This window comes from Coregonus lavaretus (genome assembly GCF_964263955.1).
Source record: "Coregonus lavaretus genome assembly, contig: HAP1_SCAFFOLD_372, whole genome shotgun sequence".
In the NCBI taxonomy this organism is placed as follows: Eukaryota; Metazoa; Chordata; class Actinopteri; order Salmoniformes; family Salmonidae; genus Coregonus; species Coregonus lavaretus.
This window is the reverse complement of record NW_028160424.1, coordinates 164,227-182,121: the sequence shown is the minus strand read 5'-3', so window position 1 is coordinate 182,121 and position 17,895 is coordinate 164,227. Positions and strand designations below refer to the sequence as shown.

Genomic DNA, 17,895 nt, shown 5'->3' with positions numbered 1-17,895 from the left:
AAGGTTCACCATGGTCTGCCCAGGAGGAGCTCTGCCCCAGCCGTGTTCCTCTGCTCAGACGTTGCTGCTCAGATCTTACAACGCCTGGTCTCAATTGGGCTCCCCTGATTAAATAAAAGTGAATAAATTATAATAACATATGATGTGGTTTGCTGATATGTAAAATACCCATGCAGGAGATCTGGCATGCATCAGCAACGTCTGAGCAGAGGAACACAACTCATATGTTATAGCAAGGACCGCACAGTCAATGACATGGAAGGCAACCATTGGTTGATGCATGCAACATCTGAGCAGGGGAACGCATCCTTTATGTTGCGTTAGCCCCACCTACGGAGACAAACCAAAACAGTTAATCAATCAAAAAACAACACATTCAAAAGGACAAATAATATTGTCTATAAGATAAGGTAAGCTACCATAAATGAATCAACGTAAATGTTGACAGCGAACAACAGTTACAAAATGACCATTTAATAAAGTGCATGGATTATGTGAATAGCGCTAGACCACACGGTTAACAAACATGTAATCTGATGTGTGCCGCTATGATGTTACTGAGATATACATGAAGGAAATGATTCTGGTGTGTGTAGGTGCTTCGGTAGCCTACTCTATAGGGCACAGCTTAGCCCCGTGACACAGCCTTCAGGCTTTGGCTAGCGACGCCTCCAACTTTGAGTTCTTCCCCCGGATCAGAAGGGTAAAACAACACTGGAAATAAAGGATTTGAGTCTTTGTCTGTGCAGCTGTTTAATGTAATAAAAAGTACATCTTTATAAAAGGCCACACAACTCTGGTCTCTCTTTTGGTACCAGCCACAGCATTACATAACAACCTCTCCCTCAACGTGATCAAGACAAAGGAGATGATTGTGGACTACAGGAAGAGGAGGACCGAGCACGCCCCCATTCTCATCGACGGGGCTGTAGTGGAGCAGGTTGAGAGCTTCAAGTTCCTTGGTGTCCACATCACCAACAAACTATTATGGTCCTAACACAACAAGACAGTCTTGAAGAGGGCACGACAAAGCCTATTCCCCCTCAGGAGACTGAAAAGATATGGCATGGTTCCTCAGATCCTCAAAAGGTTCTACAGCTGCACCGAGAGCATCCTGACTGGTTGCATCACCGCCTGGTATGGCAACTGCTCGGCCTCCGACCACGAGGCACTACAGAGGGTAGTGCGTACGGCCCAGTACATCTCTGGGGCCAAGCTTCCTCCCATCCAGGACCTCTATACCAGGCGGTGTCAGAGGAAGGCCCTACAAATTGCCAAAGACTCCAGCCACCCTAGTCATAGACTGTTCTCTCTGCTACCGCACGGCAAGCGGTACCAGAGCGCTAAGTCTGTCCAAAAAGCTTCTACCCCCAAGCCATAAGACTCCTGAACAGCTAATCAAATGGCTACCCGGACTACTTGCATTCCCCCCCCCGGTACCCCCTGTATATAGCCTCGCTACTGTTATTGTACTGCTGCTCTTTAATTATTTGTTATTTTCTATTTTTATTATTTTATTTCTTACTTATCTATTTTTTTACTTAACACTTTCTTAAAACTGCATTGTTGTTTAAGGGCTTGTAAGTAAGCATTTCACTGTAAGGTAGGTTGTATTCGGCGCATGTGACAAATACAATTTAATTTGATTTGATATAGAACTATTTAGCCTAATAGGATCTCTGTGGTGCCAGCAAACTCATTGTGTTCTGACTGCCATTTTATTCAGATTAGGCCTATCTTCATTCATAACTGTCCCAATAGGGTGTTTGACCCACTGAATACTAATGATTTCTATCTTCATCCAGCAGGTGTCAGTAAAGTTCCACCTGCAATGTGAAGCGATGAACCTACAGTCAGTGCAAAGTACAGCTAAATTTAGGAAGGAGTCAAGGACACACAGCTGTTATTATTAATTTACACACATTTTTCAGAATGATTATTGATACAATTTACCCATTGATCTCGTCATAATACCGTTGTCAACTTCCATGAAACTGTAATAGACAAAATAAAAAAATCCAGAAAACATTCAACTACTACATGTTCACATTTAGGGAACCTTATATAATTAATTTGCTTATTTATGATTGTGTACAACTAAAGTTTTGGCATATTGATCGTTTATTTTCTAACTTGGCATAGGCTAAAGTATTTATGAATATTCACGAAGAGGCGTGGTCACTTGTGACGGAGCGTCTACACACCTCTTGTCAGTCAGGTTATCACAGTTTGCTGCGGGCGAAAGTCCACTATAAATTGTTACACCAAACACCACATTACGTCTCTTCAAGGAATCGCCGCATGGTTCAGGTAAAACCGAATAACTTTATCTCCATGTAGGCTTACTACTGCTCTTTGTGACTGTATCATTTCTCTGCGTTTTGGATAGGCTACCTGTAGCCCAATAATGGACTGGAACCTAACCTTAGTCCTTAGTCCAAGGACCTTACATGTTCGGTTTAACCCCCTAGAGCAGGGGTGTCAAACGTAACGGGTTTAATCCGGCCCGCGAGATGATTTAAAAAAAATAAAAAATAATAATAATAATAATATTTTTTTTATTTTTTTATTTTTTATTTTTTAAGTATAAAAATGCGCTGCAATTTTTCAACAAAATAAACTGCTGTTCCAATTGCGTCCACTGGATGGCGCAATAGCAATTGTGTTAAGCAAGCAAACTGTTTATACCGGGGCAGAGCAAGTAGGTCAAGCACGTGCAGCCAATGAGCTACTTTGTTTTGCCCGCGATATTTATTACGGCTTCTACTTTTAACATTATGTGCTTTGGCACCCTCATTGCCCCAATATGTCTCTGTCAATAAAGAGAAAAGTGGACGCAGAGTGCAGAGTGTTCCAAGAAAAATGGTCATCCTATTTAATCACGGAATTGAATGGGAAAGCTGTATGTTTGGTGTGTTCAGAGCATGTTGCAGTGCTGAAAGAATATAACCTTTGTCGCCACTATGTGAGTCTTCATGCCGACAAATATGACAACTTTCAAGGACAGCGGAGATGAGAGAAGGTGAATGAACTGTTGGCGGGTCTGAAGAAACAGCAGTCTGTGTTTACTCACAGCCGAGACATCAGTGACGCTGCAGTGAAAGCTAGCTACCTCATTGCTAATGAAATCGCAGTGGCTTCCAAACCATTTAGTGAGGGTGAATTTGTAAAAACATGCATGATGAAGGCAGCGGAGATGTGTGCCCTGAAAAGCGGCAGGCTTTTGCAAATATCAGCCTGACAAGAAACACAGTTGCAGACAGGATTTCCGATCTTTCAGTGGATTTGGACAGCCAGTTGAAGCAAAAAGTAAAGTCATTTATTGCGTTTTCGGTTGCAATTGATGAAAGCACGGACATTACAGATGTTGCACAACTGGTCATTTTTTCATCCGCGGAGTTGATGACACATTGACCGTCACCGAGGAGTTCGTGGAGTTGGTGCCGATGACAGATACAACGACAGCAGCTGATATTTTTACCGCACTCGTCGGCGCACTGGACAGGGTCGGAGTGGACTGGTCCCGCGCTGTCAGCCTGGCTATAGATGGTGCGCCCTCAATGATCTGGAAAAAAGCAGGCGTTGTGACAAAGTTCAGAGAGAAAGTGCAATCTGCAAATGGAGGACGTGATTTTTTGACTTTTCACTGTATTTTGCACCAGGAGGCTTTGTGTTGCAAGTCATTAAAGATGGATAACGTCATGAAGGTGGTCATCCAAACTGTTAATTTCATCCGATCCAGAAGCCTGAATCACCGTCAGTTTGACAGCCTTCTCAGAGAGAAAGACCACATCTATGGCCTGCCATACCACACTGAGGTAAGATGGTTAAGCCGAGGTGCTGTGCTGAGGCGTTTCTTTGATTTACGAGAAGAAATTGAACAGTTCATGGAAGAAAAGGGCAAACCAGTGTTAGAATTTCATTCCGCAGAATGGATGCCGGACCTTGCATTTATGGTGGATGTTACAGAGCACCTGAATAACTTGAACAAACAGCTGCAAGGGCGCAACAAAGTTGTCACGCAGTATTATGACAGCATACGTTCTTTCAAGTTGAAGCTGTCATTGTGGGAGACGCAACTTGCCGGTGGTGATGCAGCTCACTTCCCCTGTCTGAAAAATGTGTGCGCGACCCAACATGTGGCAGACATGAAGCGGTTCAAAGATAAAATAACTGGACTGTTACGGGAGTTTGAGCAACGCTTTCAGATTTATGTTTATATGTTTTTATGTTGATGTGCTATTGTTTTTAATTGATTTTATTTTATTTGTATATTTAACCTATTCTTGACTCTGTGGTTCTTGCACTTGTTTGGGGAACAGGATTTCATTATTTTTATCTACATTTCTGCCTGAGAAATGACACCCTGATATAGTTCTGTGATCTGTGATATACTTCTGTGAATCACTGAGGCATTGTGTGTTTGTGTGTTCTTTGTCCTCAGAACTTTCAAATAACTTGAGGTGTTTTATGATTAATAGTGATGTTGTGCTTTAGGACACTGTCCTCAGGCTCCAGCTTTATGTTTATATGTTTTTATGTTGATGTGCTATTGTTTTTAATTGATTTTATTTTATTTGTATATTTAACCTATTCTTGACTCTGTGGTTCTTGCACTTGTTTGGGGAACAGGATTTCATTATTTTTATCTACATTTCTGCCTGAGAAATGACACCCTGATATAGTTCTGTGATCTGTGAAACAGTTCTGTTAATCACTGAGGCATTGTGTGTTTGTGTGTTCTTTTTCTTTAGAATTTTCAAATAAACTTGACGTGTTTTATGATTAATAGTGATGTTGTGCTTGTACTATTTTGGACACACTGTCCTCAGGCTCCAGCTTTATGTTGTATGTTGATCGTATTAAAACAAAGAAAACAATCTGAAGTTGTTGTTTTTAAGTTATATATACCATGATTTTTCCGGTCCGGCCCACTTGGGAATAGATTTTCCTCCATGTGGCCCCTGAGCTAAAATGAGTTTTACACCCCTGCCCTAGAGTTTAAGGGCCCGGGGCTGGGTTTCTAGTAAGCTAACATATTGATTTGTTTTATGATGTGCATACCAAGGATCATTTAGCCACTAGATTTAGAATTTTAGGACCCTGTAGGTATAAAAAAAATATATATAAACATTATTTGATGAAATGTACTACTATTATCCCATAGAAGCACATTGAATAACAGATTCATGCATGGAAAAACAGATAGTCCCCCCCCAAAAAATCCTATCTATATCGTAGATCTATGTCTCTCGTGTTTGTGAGTCTCATCTTTCCATAGAGGGGTCATACTAGTTTGTAGCCCAAACCGTTCGGATGCTACAGATGTTTTCTGGAGAAGACCGAATTTCGTAATGTCTCCTGGTCTGACTAACACCTGCGTAGCTCTGCCACCTTCCTCCACAGATGTGGAAGGCCGACATAGGCGGATGCGGTGGATTGAGACATAGCCCATGCAAAAAAAAATATATATCTAGCTTAAACAGACATATTTTAATGGTGATTTTATTATTATTAGATTTCCGCATGGGCGCAGACATCGGCTCTATCTTTTCAATGCAAGGGTTGTTTTCCCTTTGTTAGCGCAGGATAACACTGCAACTGTTAACTCCTATGTTTGCCATGAGTCTAATAACTACGATCTCGTTATTCTCCATTAGTATGTATTTTTGTGATAATTGCCAACTGCTGTACCTTTGTAACCCCTCCCAACTGACGTAACGCAATGTATGACTGATAAACACTATTCAACTGGAAATCTGTCTCATGGTCCTTTCAGTCTATAGTTCAAGTCAGTGGTTAACCAGAGCAAACATCTAGCTCCACCAATATCTAGTCTAGACATATTTCACTAAATATTATGTTACATATGGATAGGCACGAAATACAATATGGATAGGTACGAACTACAATTTGGATAGGTACGAAATACAATTTAGATAGGGGTAAAGTGACTAGGCAACAGAATAGATAATAGACAGTAGCAACAGCATATGTGATGAGTGTGTGTGTGGCGAATGTGTGTACGTGTTATGTGAGTGTGTCTGTGTGTGTATGTAGAGTCCATTGTGTGTGTGAATAGAGTCAGAAATAGTAAAAGGGTCAATGCAGATAGTCCGGCTAACTATTTAGCAGTCTTATGGCTTGGGGGTAGAAGCTGTTCAGGAGCCTTTTGGTCCAGGACTTGGCGTTCCGGTACCACGTGCTGTATGGTAGCAGAGAGAACAGTCTATGACTTGGGTGGCTGGGATGTTGGAGACGGTTGTAGACACAACATGGACCATAGCTGCAGCCACCTCTTCCAGTCAGCCACCTCTTCCAGTTCAGCTTGAGTTAGTGGTTTATTGAAAATATTGAAAAATACATGTCGTATCGAGTAAATGCTGGCAATTATTGCTGATAAACAAAGGAGTCCGCTCATACTGAACCTTGATCATAAGTTTATTCATATCACAAGCTTTCAGCATGAGTTAAAGGTGACATGCCCACCCGGAGAGCGACGCCTCAGATTGCAATGGTCGCTCTACCCTCTCCTTCGTTTTTCCCCCAGTATATATAATCTCCCCAAGATGTGGGTGGCTCCCTCTACTGTCCAATCCCCTGTCTACAACACACTTCCTGTCTGTTGTATGTGGCGTTACACTAAAACATTCCCTCTTGATACTAAAATCAACATTCTTTCAGTTCCACTTAAAAACCATTAACAAAGACATAATCCTAATACACTACATACATTTTGAGAAACTGCCCTGTCAGTGGCTTATAAGTGTTGACATTCAACATTCATTAATTGGAGAGGGGTGAAATTTCCCCAGCCCCATCCCTCAGCTGTATAGCTGAACTAATGTTGTGAACTGTGATGCACATTGTCAAACGCCACACTGGTGTCCACTTCCTTTTCCACAAAGCTTAGAAAATTAGCTAAGCGAGATTTAATGCAGCCTATTGTTTGAGCAATTGCGATTCAGTAGACACTAAAACTAAGTTAGAATGTTGACGTTTTCTAGGAAGGAGACAATGTTTTTCTATATAATAAGAGGGTGAAGCCTTGACGATAGGATTAATCATGAAATGTGAATTGAATATTCTCAACATTCTGTTGTTCTCTTCTTTATGTCAGTACTTCCTGTTTCTCCAATTAAAGTATCTGTTTCTTCTTTGAGTGTCTTTCCCGGATGTTTTTAGAATATTTTTGCACTTGTTCTGATGTTTCTATGACAATCAATGAAAAAAATTATTGCGAACAAGATATGTAAATGCATTTTTATATGATTTGATTATTTCTATCAAATCGTGATTTTTATGAAAATCAAAGGTTGTAAAAGTAGGCCAGATGGTTTTAGAAAAATGTTCACTTGTTTGATGTTTCTATGGCAATCAATGCAATAATTATTGCGAAAAATAGATTTAAATGCATTTTTATATGATTTGATTATTTCTATCAAATCAATACTTGATGTTTTATACAAATCAAAGGTTGTAAAAGTAGGCCAGACCTTTTTAGAATAATTTTCACTTGTTTTGATGTTTCTATCACAATCAATGAAAAGGTTGTTGTAAAAAAGAGATTTAAATGCATTTTTATATGATTTGATTATTTCTATCAAATCAACATTTGACTTTATCTGTCCACCCCTAACAAAAACATTAGCTCGTGAAAGATCCTTTCAAGTAATCAGAGAGAAATGGAAATGTATGTCAAACTTTAATTAGGCTAACGGTGAATGTCTGTTTAATGTCTGATATGAAACCTACTTTACCTCAGTCAGAGACCACTGGTTTTCTGTTCTACCTGATAGTTAAATGCACCACCCTGGTGTACCAGGTCTAAATCAGTCCCTGATCAGATGGGAACAATACAAAAATGCAGTGGAACTGGCTTCGAGGTCCAGAGTTGAACACTAAATGAGTGGCCAGTAGCTGCAAATCAGGTTGTTATGGACGTAGCTCTTCTGCAGATGTGTACACGTCCATAACAACCTGATTTGCAGCTACTTTAGGCCTATATCTGATAACAGCAAATTGTTATATTAATGAATTGCCTATGTAGCTAGCTAACCATGTAATGGAGATGGAGAACACAGTTTCTACTGCCGTGTCTTCTCATGTGTGTAAAGTAGCCTAAACGCACTTCATCCCATGTGAAGAGGTCTGGATCTTTATAGCACAAAGGGTAGTGACTTGCCCTCATATATAAATCATTGCTTGCCACCTACTACTGTATGTCACAACTGTACAATTTTTTTACCCATGTAGGAAGAGACACAATTGGGACTATGAATTTAAATGACCTTTGACTCATCAGACACGATGCCAGGTAGCATGTTAATGAGACCAGATTAACATGTTTAGGCTATGGATTACAATGACTTATGAGCATGGCTGTGACTACATATGAGGACACAGAGGTCAGGACCTCGTAATTTCTTCTAATAAAGCTAATAATAAAACAAATATATACTTTGTACACAATAAACAAAATCAAATACGGGTCAACCTCTAGATATTGATCCCAGCGTTGATCAAAGCTCAGAACGCTTATAGACTTGATCTGACTGAGTTATTCGCGCCTGCCTCTTTGCAAAGTTTTTATAAGTTAGGAACTAAAAAAAATAATACGTTAGGAACTTTAAAAAAGAATATGTTAGGAACGTAAAAAAATAATAAGTTAGGAACATAAAAAACGAATACGTTAGGAACTTTAAAAATAATATGTTAGGAACTTTTAAAAAAATAATACGAAAGGAACTTAAAACAATATGAACATCTCCACATGGCCTATCTTGCCTGTAGGCCGACATTAAAATGCAATCAACATGCAAACAATACAGTTCTAAAAATGTCATAGGTTTCCATTTCGTCGCTGATGCTACGTGTCAGTGTGAATCATTTCTCATATTTCCCCCCTTTCAGGGGTATAACATTACAATTGTATAGCTAATAGGCTACAGTGGGGAAAAAAAGTATTTAGTCAGCCACCAATTGTGCAAGTTCTCCCACTTAAAAAGATGAGAGGCCTGTAATTTTCATCATAGGTACACGTCAACTATGACAGACAAAATGAGAAAAAAAAATCCAGAAAATCACATTGTAGGATTTTTTATGAATTTATTTGCAAATTATGGTGTAAAATAAGTATTTGGTCAATAACAAAAGTTTCTCAATACTTTGTTATATACCCTTTGTTGGCAATGACACAGGTCGAACGTTTTCTGTAAGTCTTCACAAGGTTTTCACACACTGTTGCTGGTATTTTGGCCCATTCCTCCATGCAGATCTCCTCTAGAGCAATGATGTTTTGGGGCAACTCCCTCCAAATATTTTCTATGGGGTTGAGATCTGGAGACTGGCTAGGCCACTCCAGGACCTTGAAATGCTTCTTACGAAGCCACTCCTTCGTTGCCCGGGCGGTGTGTTTGGGATCATTGTCATGCTGAAAGACCCAGCCACGTTTCATCTTCAATGCCCTTGCTGATGGAAGGAGGTTTTCACTCAAAATCTCACGATACATGGCCCCATTCATTCTTTCCTTTACACGGATCAGTTGTCCTGGTCCCTTTGCAGAAAAACAGCCCCAAAGCATGATGTTTCCACCCCCATGCTTCACAGTAGGTATGGTGTTCTTTGGATGCAACTCAGCATTCTTTGTCCTCCAAACACGACGAGTTGAGTTTTTACCAAAAAGTTCTATTTTTTTGTTTCATCTGACCATATGACATTCTCCCAATCCTCTTCTGGATCATCCAAATGCACTCTAGCAAACTTCAGACGGGCCTGGACATGTACTGGCTTAAGCAGGGGGTCACGTCTGGCACTGCAGGATTTGAGTCCCTGGCGGCGTTGTGTGTTACTGATGGTAGGCTTTGTTACTTTGGTCCCAGCTCTCTGCAGGTCATTCACTAGGTCCCCCAGTGTGGTTCTGGGATATTTGCTCACCGTTCTTGTGATCATTTTGACCCCACGGGGTGAGATCTTGCATGGAGCCCCAGATCGAGGGAGATTATCAGTGGTCTTGTATGTCTTCCATTTCCTAATAATTGCTTCCACAGTTGATTTCTTCAAACCAAGCTGCTTACCTATTGCAGATTCAGTCTTCCCAGCCTGGTGCAGGTCTACAATTTTGTTTCTGGTGTCCTTTGACAGCTCTTTGGTCTTGGCCGAAGTGGAGTTTGGAGTGTGACTGTTTGAGGTTGTGGACAGGTGTCTTTTATACTGATAACAAGTTCAAACAGGTGCCATTAATACAAGTAACGAGTGGAGGACAGAGGAGCCTCTTAAAGAAGAAGTTACAGGTCTGTGAGAGCCAGAAATCTTGCCTGATGTAGGTGACCAAATACTTATTTTCCACCATAATTTGCAAATAAATTCATTAAAAATCCTACAATGTGATTTTCTGGAAAACATTTTCTCAATTTGTCTGTCATAGTTGACGTGTACCTATGATGAAAATTACAGGCCTCTCTCATCTTTTTAAGTGGGAGAACTTGCACAATTGGTGGCTGACTAAATACTTTTTTCCCCCACTGTATGTGTCTGTAGATGGACTGAGGTGAATGAACCTACAGTAGCCAAGGTGATAATGACTGGGATAATTTTGGCTTGTTTTGCTGTTCTCCAAACAGCATTTTAAAGTTTCATTGTATAGAAATGCAGAAAAATTAGCTTCAACATTCACAAAAATGTCCCCCCCCTTCAGGACCTCTCTGAAACTCCCTGATTACGGCCCTGCTTGTGAGTCATCACCAGCATAATGGGTATGGCTGTATCATAGGTACCAGGTAGCATGGCAATCACATGAGAGCACCTGGGGCCATAAGTACGTATCGTAGTAAGAGTGCTGATTTAAGATACTTTTTGCCTTTTTAGATCACATTGAATCAGATTAAATGGACACGGAGGACCTGTTCCTAGATCAGCGCTGCTATTCTGAGACGCTTGATGCATTGGGCCACATACGGCCATCTAACATTAATGGACAGGCCCCAGATCTAACATTAATGGACAGGCCCCAGATCTAACATTAATGGACAGGCCCCAGATCTAACATTAATGGACAGGCCCCAGATCTAACATTAATGGACAGGCCCCAGAACTAACATTAAAGGACAGGCCCCAGATCTAACATTAAAGGACAGGACCCAGATCTAACATTAAAGGACAGGCCCCAGATCTAACATTAAAGGACAGGCCCCAGATCTAACAATAAAGGATAGGTGACAACAAGGGACCACTTCAAATGCTTTCCCACCATCACAGTCATAGAAGATCAATGATTACCTCAAGGAAGGGAGGAGGAAAGGGTTCATGTTAGTATTGGAACATGTGCCACCATATCATCTAAAGACCCAGTGATGAGATTGGTAATGATCAGAGATTACTACCCTCTTCCATACTGAAGGGATGATTACCACCCCTTTCCATATTGAAGGGATGATTACTACCCCTTTCCATATTGAAGGGATGATTACTACCCCTTTCCATATTGAAGGAATGATTATTACCCCTTTCCATACTGAAGGGATGATTACTACCCCTTTCCATATTGAAGGGATGATTACTACCCCTTTCCATACTAAAGGGATGATTACTACCCCTTTCCATACTAAAGGGATGATTACTACCCTCTTCCATACTAAAGGGATGATTACTACCCTCTTCCATACTAAAGGGATGATTACTACCCTCTTCCATACTGAAAGGATGATTACTACCCTCTTCCATACTAAAGGGATGATTACTACCCTCTTCCATACTAAAGGGATGATTACTACCCTCTTCCATACTGAAGGGATGATTACTTCCATACCGAAGAGAGGATTACTTCCATATTCCATACTGAAGGGATGATTACTACCCTCTTCCATACTAAAGAGAGGATTACTACCCTCTTCCATACTGAAGGGATCAATGTCATCAAGAGGAATCAATGCTACAATTTCCAACCTGATTGGAGAATGTGAAGATAATGATGTTGTGTCATGCCTCAATAAAGGGTTAAATCATTTATTGATTATAAGCAGTTCATATGTGGCCTTACGGTTATTATTGATCCATTCTAATGGAAGAATACGTATTTCTCTCTCCTCCGTTGCGTTTCAATCACTTCCATTGATCATTCATCCTTCCTATCACTTCCATTGATCATTCATCCTTCCTATCACTTCCATTGATCATTCATCCTTCCTATCACTTCCATTGATCATTCATCCTTCCCATCACTTCCATTGATCATTCATCCTTCCTATCACTTCCATTGATCATTCATCCTTCCTATCACTTCCATTGATCATTCATCCTTCCTATCACTTCCATTGATCATTCATCCTTCCTATCACTTCCATTGATCATTCATCATTCCCATCACTTCCATTGATCATTCATCCTTCCTATCACTTCCATTGATCATTCATCCTTCCTATCACTTCCATTGATCATTCATACTTTCTATCACTTCCATTGATCATTCATCCTTCCAATCACTTCCATTGATCATTCATCCTTCCAATCACTTCCATTGATCATTCATCCTTCCTATAATTTCCACTGATCATTTGTCCTTCAAATCACTTCCATTGATCATTCATCCTTCCAAGCGCTTCCATTGATCATTCATCCTTCCAATCACTTCCATTGATCATTCATCCCTCCAAGCACTTCCATTGATAATTTGTCCTTTCAATCAATCCATTGATCATTCATTCTTCTTTATGTTGTCCTGTAGAGGTCAGAGTCACACACATTTGTTCTTACTCTATTTAATAAAGGGAAAGTATTGTTAGTCAATGATGTTATAGACTTGCACATTCCAGCTGGGGATTGTATTGTGTGAGAGAGAACATTTCACATTCATTAAATTGTTCCCATTTGTTTTCCTGTTAACAAAAACAGAAAAACACTGTCTCTCTCTATGGATGTTCAATGGCATCAACTGTCATCTTTTTCACTAAGTGCAAACACACATGTGCGTGCACACACACACAAAGACTCATGATTGATGCCAAGCTGTGACAGGGCTCTGGAGATATCTGTAATTATGAGTTATCTTTCCATCATTGGTCTCTATAAAGAGTTCATACATTCATAGAAAAAAAAGCTTTATATTGTGATGTGAATGGGGGAATATTGGCTGTCTACCATTTCTTTATTAGACAGAGCTCATTGACACACAGTAATTGCCTAATACTGTAAATCAATTTTAGTGGATGTGTTCTAAGGAAACTCACAGTGGGTCGGAGTCGGGACCTAGATGATGTGTCCCGGAAACTTGGATTAGGACCAGTGGCGGCTCCTGAACAAATTCTCAGGGAGGGCAATTTTTCTGATGATTTAGGTGACCTACACACATTTTTAAAAAGATATGTCCAGCAACAACATGAAGACAGGGGCAGCATATAAGTCAATACCAGAAGCATTTATTGACTGATCTCAAAAGTGTTGGCTTACAAAAGCAAAATAAGTTATCACAGTAAAAATAATCAAGGGTGTTCTTTCACATTCCTCAACACTGCATAAACAATATGCATTTCCATAAACAAATGAAATATCAGCTGAAAATACAGCATCTTGGTATTTGTTCAGATTGCAGGATCAACAAGAGCTTTTACCACATTTTTTGATATCTGTTTAATCTTACCTTATGGCCTGCACTTGCTTGTGAAGCTGTCGAGGGCACGTTTGATAGAGACAGCATCGATGTCCTTCTTCTGTAGCTTCTGGTACAGAATGTCGACGTGGGGCATGATTTTGTGAAAAAGCCGCAGGAAAAAAATTAAATCTTCATCATGTAGTATCCTCACGTAGCCAGCTGCCTCTCTCAAGGTGTGCTGGTCAAATGAACCCAATGAACCCGTCCGGATGGCTTCAAAACATTCTATGAGGTCGTCTCGATTCTCGTAGACAGTGTTCACGACTCTGCTGTTGCTAACCTCATCGTTGTGGCGGCGGACAGCTAGCCTGTATCCCTCATCCAGTTGAGTGGCAATATTCACTCTCCCAAAAGCAGACAATCTCAAACAGCTATATGTGGGTCTTTGACAGCTAATTTTTCTTAATCTTTTCTGAAAGATGGTGCATGTCGGTTACACCAGTCGCTGTCCAAGCGGTGCTGTCTGCTGTGCCGCCTTCAGGGTGGAAGAGTAAGCAGGGGTAGCAAAAAACTGCATTAGCTACATCGCAGCCTGCTAGCCAGGTTTTCCGTTCATACCAATTTTTGGAAAATCCTCGGGTGTAGGACTTCCCCCCTTTAGTAGACACCTGTTGAATTATTAAATTTGGTCTGGGAGGTCCTAATTGTTTCGTTGCCAATTTATCTTCATTTGTTCGCCGACAAAAAGGAACTTCGTTCAAAGACACAATCGAGTTGGACTGAAGCCTAGCCATTTTGATAGTAGTAGTGAATTGAATGAGGCTGCTACCTGGTCTTTTCTTAGTTACGTTCATTCGTGGTTACGTTATGTATGACGAAAGCGCGTAAGTGCAAGCCCACAGACACCCATAGAGAATGTATTGAAAGCTTTGAAATGTGACAAAACTAGATTTTACATGGGAGTCTATGACAGACTTCTGGGCGATTTTCAACCTGACTGAAATCGCCCAAAAAACGGGCGGGGCCATTTGAAGCACGACTTTAGCCTGATTTGACATTTAGTGGCTGGCAGATCAGACGTGAACACTGATAACTGCTGTTGCCGTGATATAATTTTTTATAAATTTATAAAAAAAAAATATATTTTTTTATTTAATTTTTTTTTTTATAATTGATTAGAAAAAAAATCCCTTCCTTTTCCCGTTTGGCAGTGCGTCGCCCATATCGCCCTATTGAACAGGCCGTCCCTGATTAGGACTGGGTGCTAGTAGCTATTATCCTCTGGATTAGGACTGGTTGCTAGTAGCTAATATCCTTTGGATTAGGACTGGGTGCTAGTAGCTATTATCCTCTGGATTAGGACTGGTTGCTAGTAGCTAATATCCTTTGGATTAGGACTGGTTGCTAGTAGCTAATATCCTTTGGATTAGGACTGGGTGAGGACAGAGTACCCACTCTGACAACCACTGGATTAGAGAGAGGGCAAGAGGCCAATGTTTTGGATTGCCTCTGGATGGTGGGATTATCTTCTGTAGAAAATAGTCTCTCTCTCTCTCTCTCTCTCTCTCTCTCTCTCTCTCTCTCTCTCTCTCTCTCTCTCTCTCTCTCTCTCTCTCTCTCTCTCTCTAAGATTTTGTCTGAGGTTGCATCATTAAGGTTTATCACTTTCTTATGAAGTAGTTTACAGGTAGCTCAACATTATCATCCTGCTGTGTATGTGTGTGGGGGGGTATAACGTTTTTTCTTAAACTGGACGTTCAGTAGTCCATGTGTTGTCAAAACTAAGACAGTGTGTACTGTGTGAACACTTCTTTACACTACCCTGTCTGTCCGTCTGATGATCCTGGCACTGACAGCTCCCTCTACAGTGAGGAACTGATAAAGAGCTTTTCTCCTCCTCTGTCACGTCTTTAAGAGGGTCTTTAAGCAGCACTTTGTGATTGACTCAGACCTCCCTCTCTTAGGATGAGAGCTCCTCATCTCTGACAAGCTCTGATAGGATGCGAGCTCCTCACCTCTGAAAAACTGACGGATGGGAAACTTTAGAGAAATTATCATAATCAGACTCTCCCTGTGGCATTTAATGATAATCCTTGAGCACTGTTTAAGAACTGTAGCATATAGCTCTCCCTATGGAACTATGTGTCTGTTCTATTTGTATTCCATGTGCTCCTGCCTACCTGATCTATGTTGTCCCACTTCTACGTTCTGCACCTGTGTGATCCTGCTCATTTCATCTGTGTTATACAATTTGTATGTGATGCACCTGTGTGCTGCCGTTGCGTTCCAGAGGTAGCTAGCTATGGCAAACGCAATCTGTTGTCATGGCAACACTGGGGAGCGTTGTGATGTTTTCAGAGACACTACAGGCGTCTACAGTGAGATTGCGCAGGGCCCCTCTCAGACGTGTGTGTTTCTTTAATGGAATGAGAGTGTGAACATTTCCACCAAAAAGATAGAGAGAACACTAAAAAGGCAGAGACTAAGGGTATTTATAATAGTGTGCTTGTGTGCTCGTGTGTGTGCGTTTTCGGGCACCTATTGTGAGAAAGTTTATAGTAGTGTGTGATGGTATGAGACACAGAATTAGAGATCAGAACCTTTCTAAATCAGATGAGACAGGGTGAGCCTTGCTCTACACAATGCATCCAACAGTGTTTTTACAGCATGTGAATCCTTATGACGTAAAACCATAGAACTGAAGAGAGCTCAAGGGGAACTAAAGGAAGCTAGAGACATGCACTATGTCATGCTACAAAAGAGAGGGAACTGAGGGGAAGCTAGAGACACTGACATGCTACAACAGAGAGGGAACTGAAGGGAAACTAGAGACACTATGTCATGCTGCAACAGAGAGGGAAATGAGGGGAAGCTGGAGACACTATGTCATGCTGCAACAGAGAGGGAACTGAAGGGAAGCTAGAGACACTGTGTCATGCTGAAACAGAGAGGGAAATGAGGGGAAGCTAGAGACAATATGTCATGCTGCAACAGAGAGGGAACTGAAGAGAAGCTAGAGACACTATGTCATGCTGCAACAAAGAGGGAACTGAGGGGTAGCTAGAGACACTATGTCAAGCTGCAACAGAGAGGGAACTGAAGGGAAGCTAGAGACACTATGTCATGCTGCAACAGAGAGGGAACTGAGGGGAAGCTAGAGACACTATGTCATGCTGCAACAGAGAGGGAACTGAGGGGAAGCTAGAGACACTTGTCATGCTGCAACAGAGAGGGAACTGAAGGGAAGCTAGAGACACTATGTCATGTAATTGTAAACAAACGCTGTCCAGCTTCAAAACACGGTCAGTTCTTGCACCTACATATACAGTATAGCTCTGTCTATGAATTTCAGACTGGTTACACATTTATCATTTCATTTGTTGTAAAATGATATTTATAATTGGGTCATTATTTTGTATTTGACATTAAAGGTTTACAGGACAATCCATAGGACATTGCTGAGCACTATTCATTCTACTTTACTAGATACAAACAGTGAAGGGATCTTACCTGGAGTGACAGATAGGTAGAACCATTGTATCCTGATATCTGATCCTCCATTGATCTCCACAATACACCTGTAATTCTCAGAGTCCTGTGACTTCAGGTTAGTCATGGTCATAGTGAAGATTCTCTTGTTGATGTCATCAGAGATTGAGGCATTACTACTGCTCTTAGGATGGTCAGTACGTACCACATAAGAACACATTTCCCAACCTAATCCTTTACACCAGTATTTCACATGGTTGATGTGATTCAGATCATAGTGACATGGGATGGTGATGGAGCCTCCTGTCTGCACAGACACATGCCTCACTGTGGACACATCAACACAAAACACATTTAAATTAGAATTAACATTTAACAGAATCTGTACAAAGGAAAAATACAAAATGAATCACATTGCTCCAACACACAGCTCGTTCATGATTGAGATTGATTATACAGTGTTTTAAGTGAATAGACCCAGGGGACTTCGCCCTTAATTCGTAGAAATAGTACCCTTACCTGCTGAGAGTACAAAGAGGATGAGGGTGAGGATGAGGAAGAGGAGGAGGAGGAGGAGGGAGAGATGAAGAGCCATGTTTATGGTTCCAGTCTGCCTGGTATATTATATGGTACCTGAGTACAAATGTGTGTCAAGGACCAAGGTACCAGCCAGAATGACTCTACTTCCTAATGTTAATAGACTTCACTGTCTGTAACTCTCTTCCTGCTTCTGTTTGTGTGTACATGGCCCCCTCAGTGGTAGATAGCAACTATTGCATCATATGGACTAGTTTAACCCCAAAATCATAGTCACTACAATG

The 17,895-nt window shown here is 40.9% G+C and overlaps 1 protein-coding gene across 1 annotated transcript in view; it reads right to left on the bottom strand.

Annotated features, from left to right (window-relative positions):
• Positions 1-17,669, bottom strand: part of LOC311121837 (polymeric immunoglobulin receptor-like) — a gene marked incomplete at its 5' end in the record, with an annotated part of 38,990 nt that extends 21,321 nt beyond the window's left edge. The window contains 2 exons of the mRNA XM_084196279.1: positions 17,096-17,401; positions 17,594-17,669. Coding sequence (XP_084052405.1) covers positions 17,096-17,401; positions 17,594-17,669 — 382 coding nt within the window. The remainder of the gene's footprint in view (positions 1-17,095; positions 17,402-17,593) is intronic.
• Between the last annotated feature and the right edge of the window lie 226 nt (positions 17,670-17,895).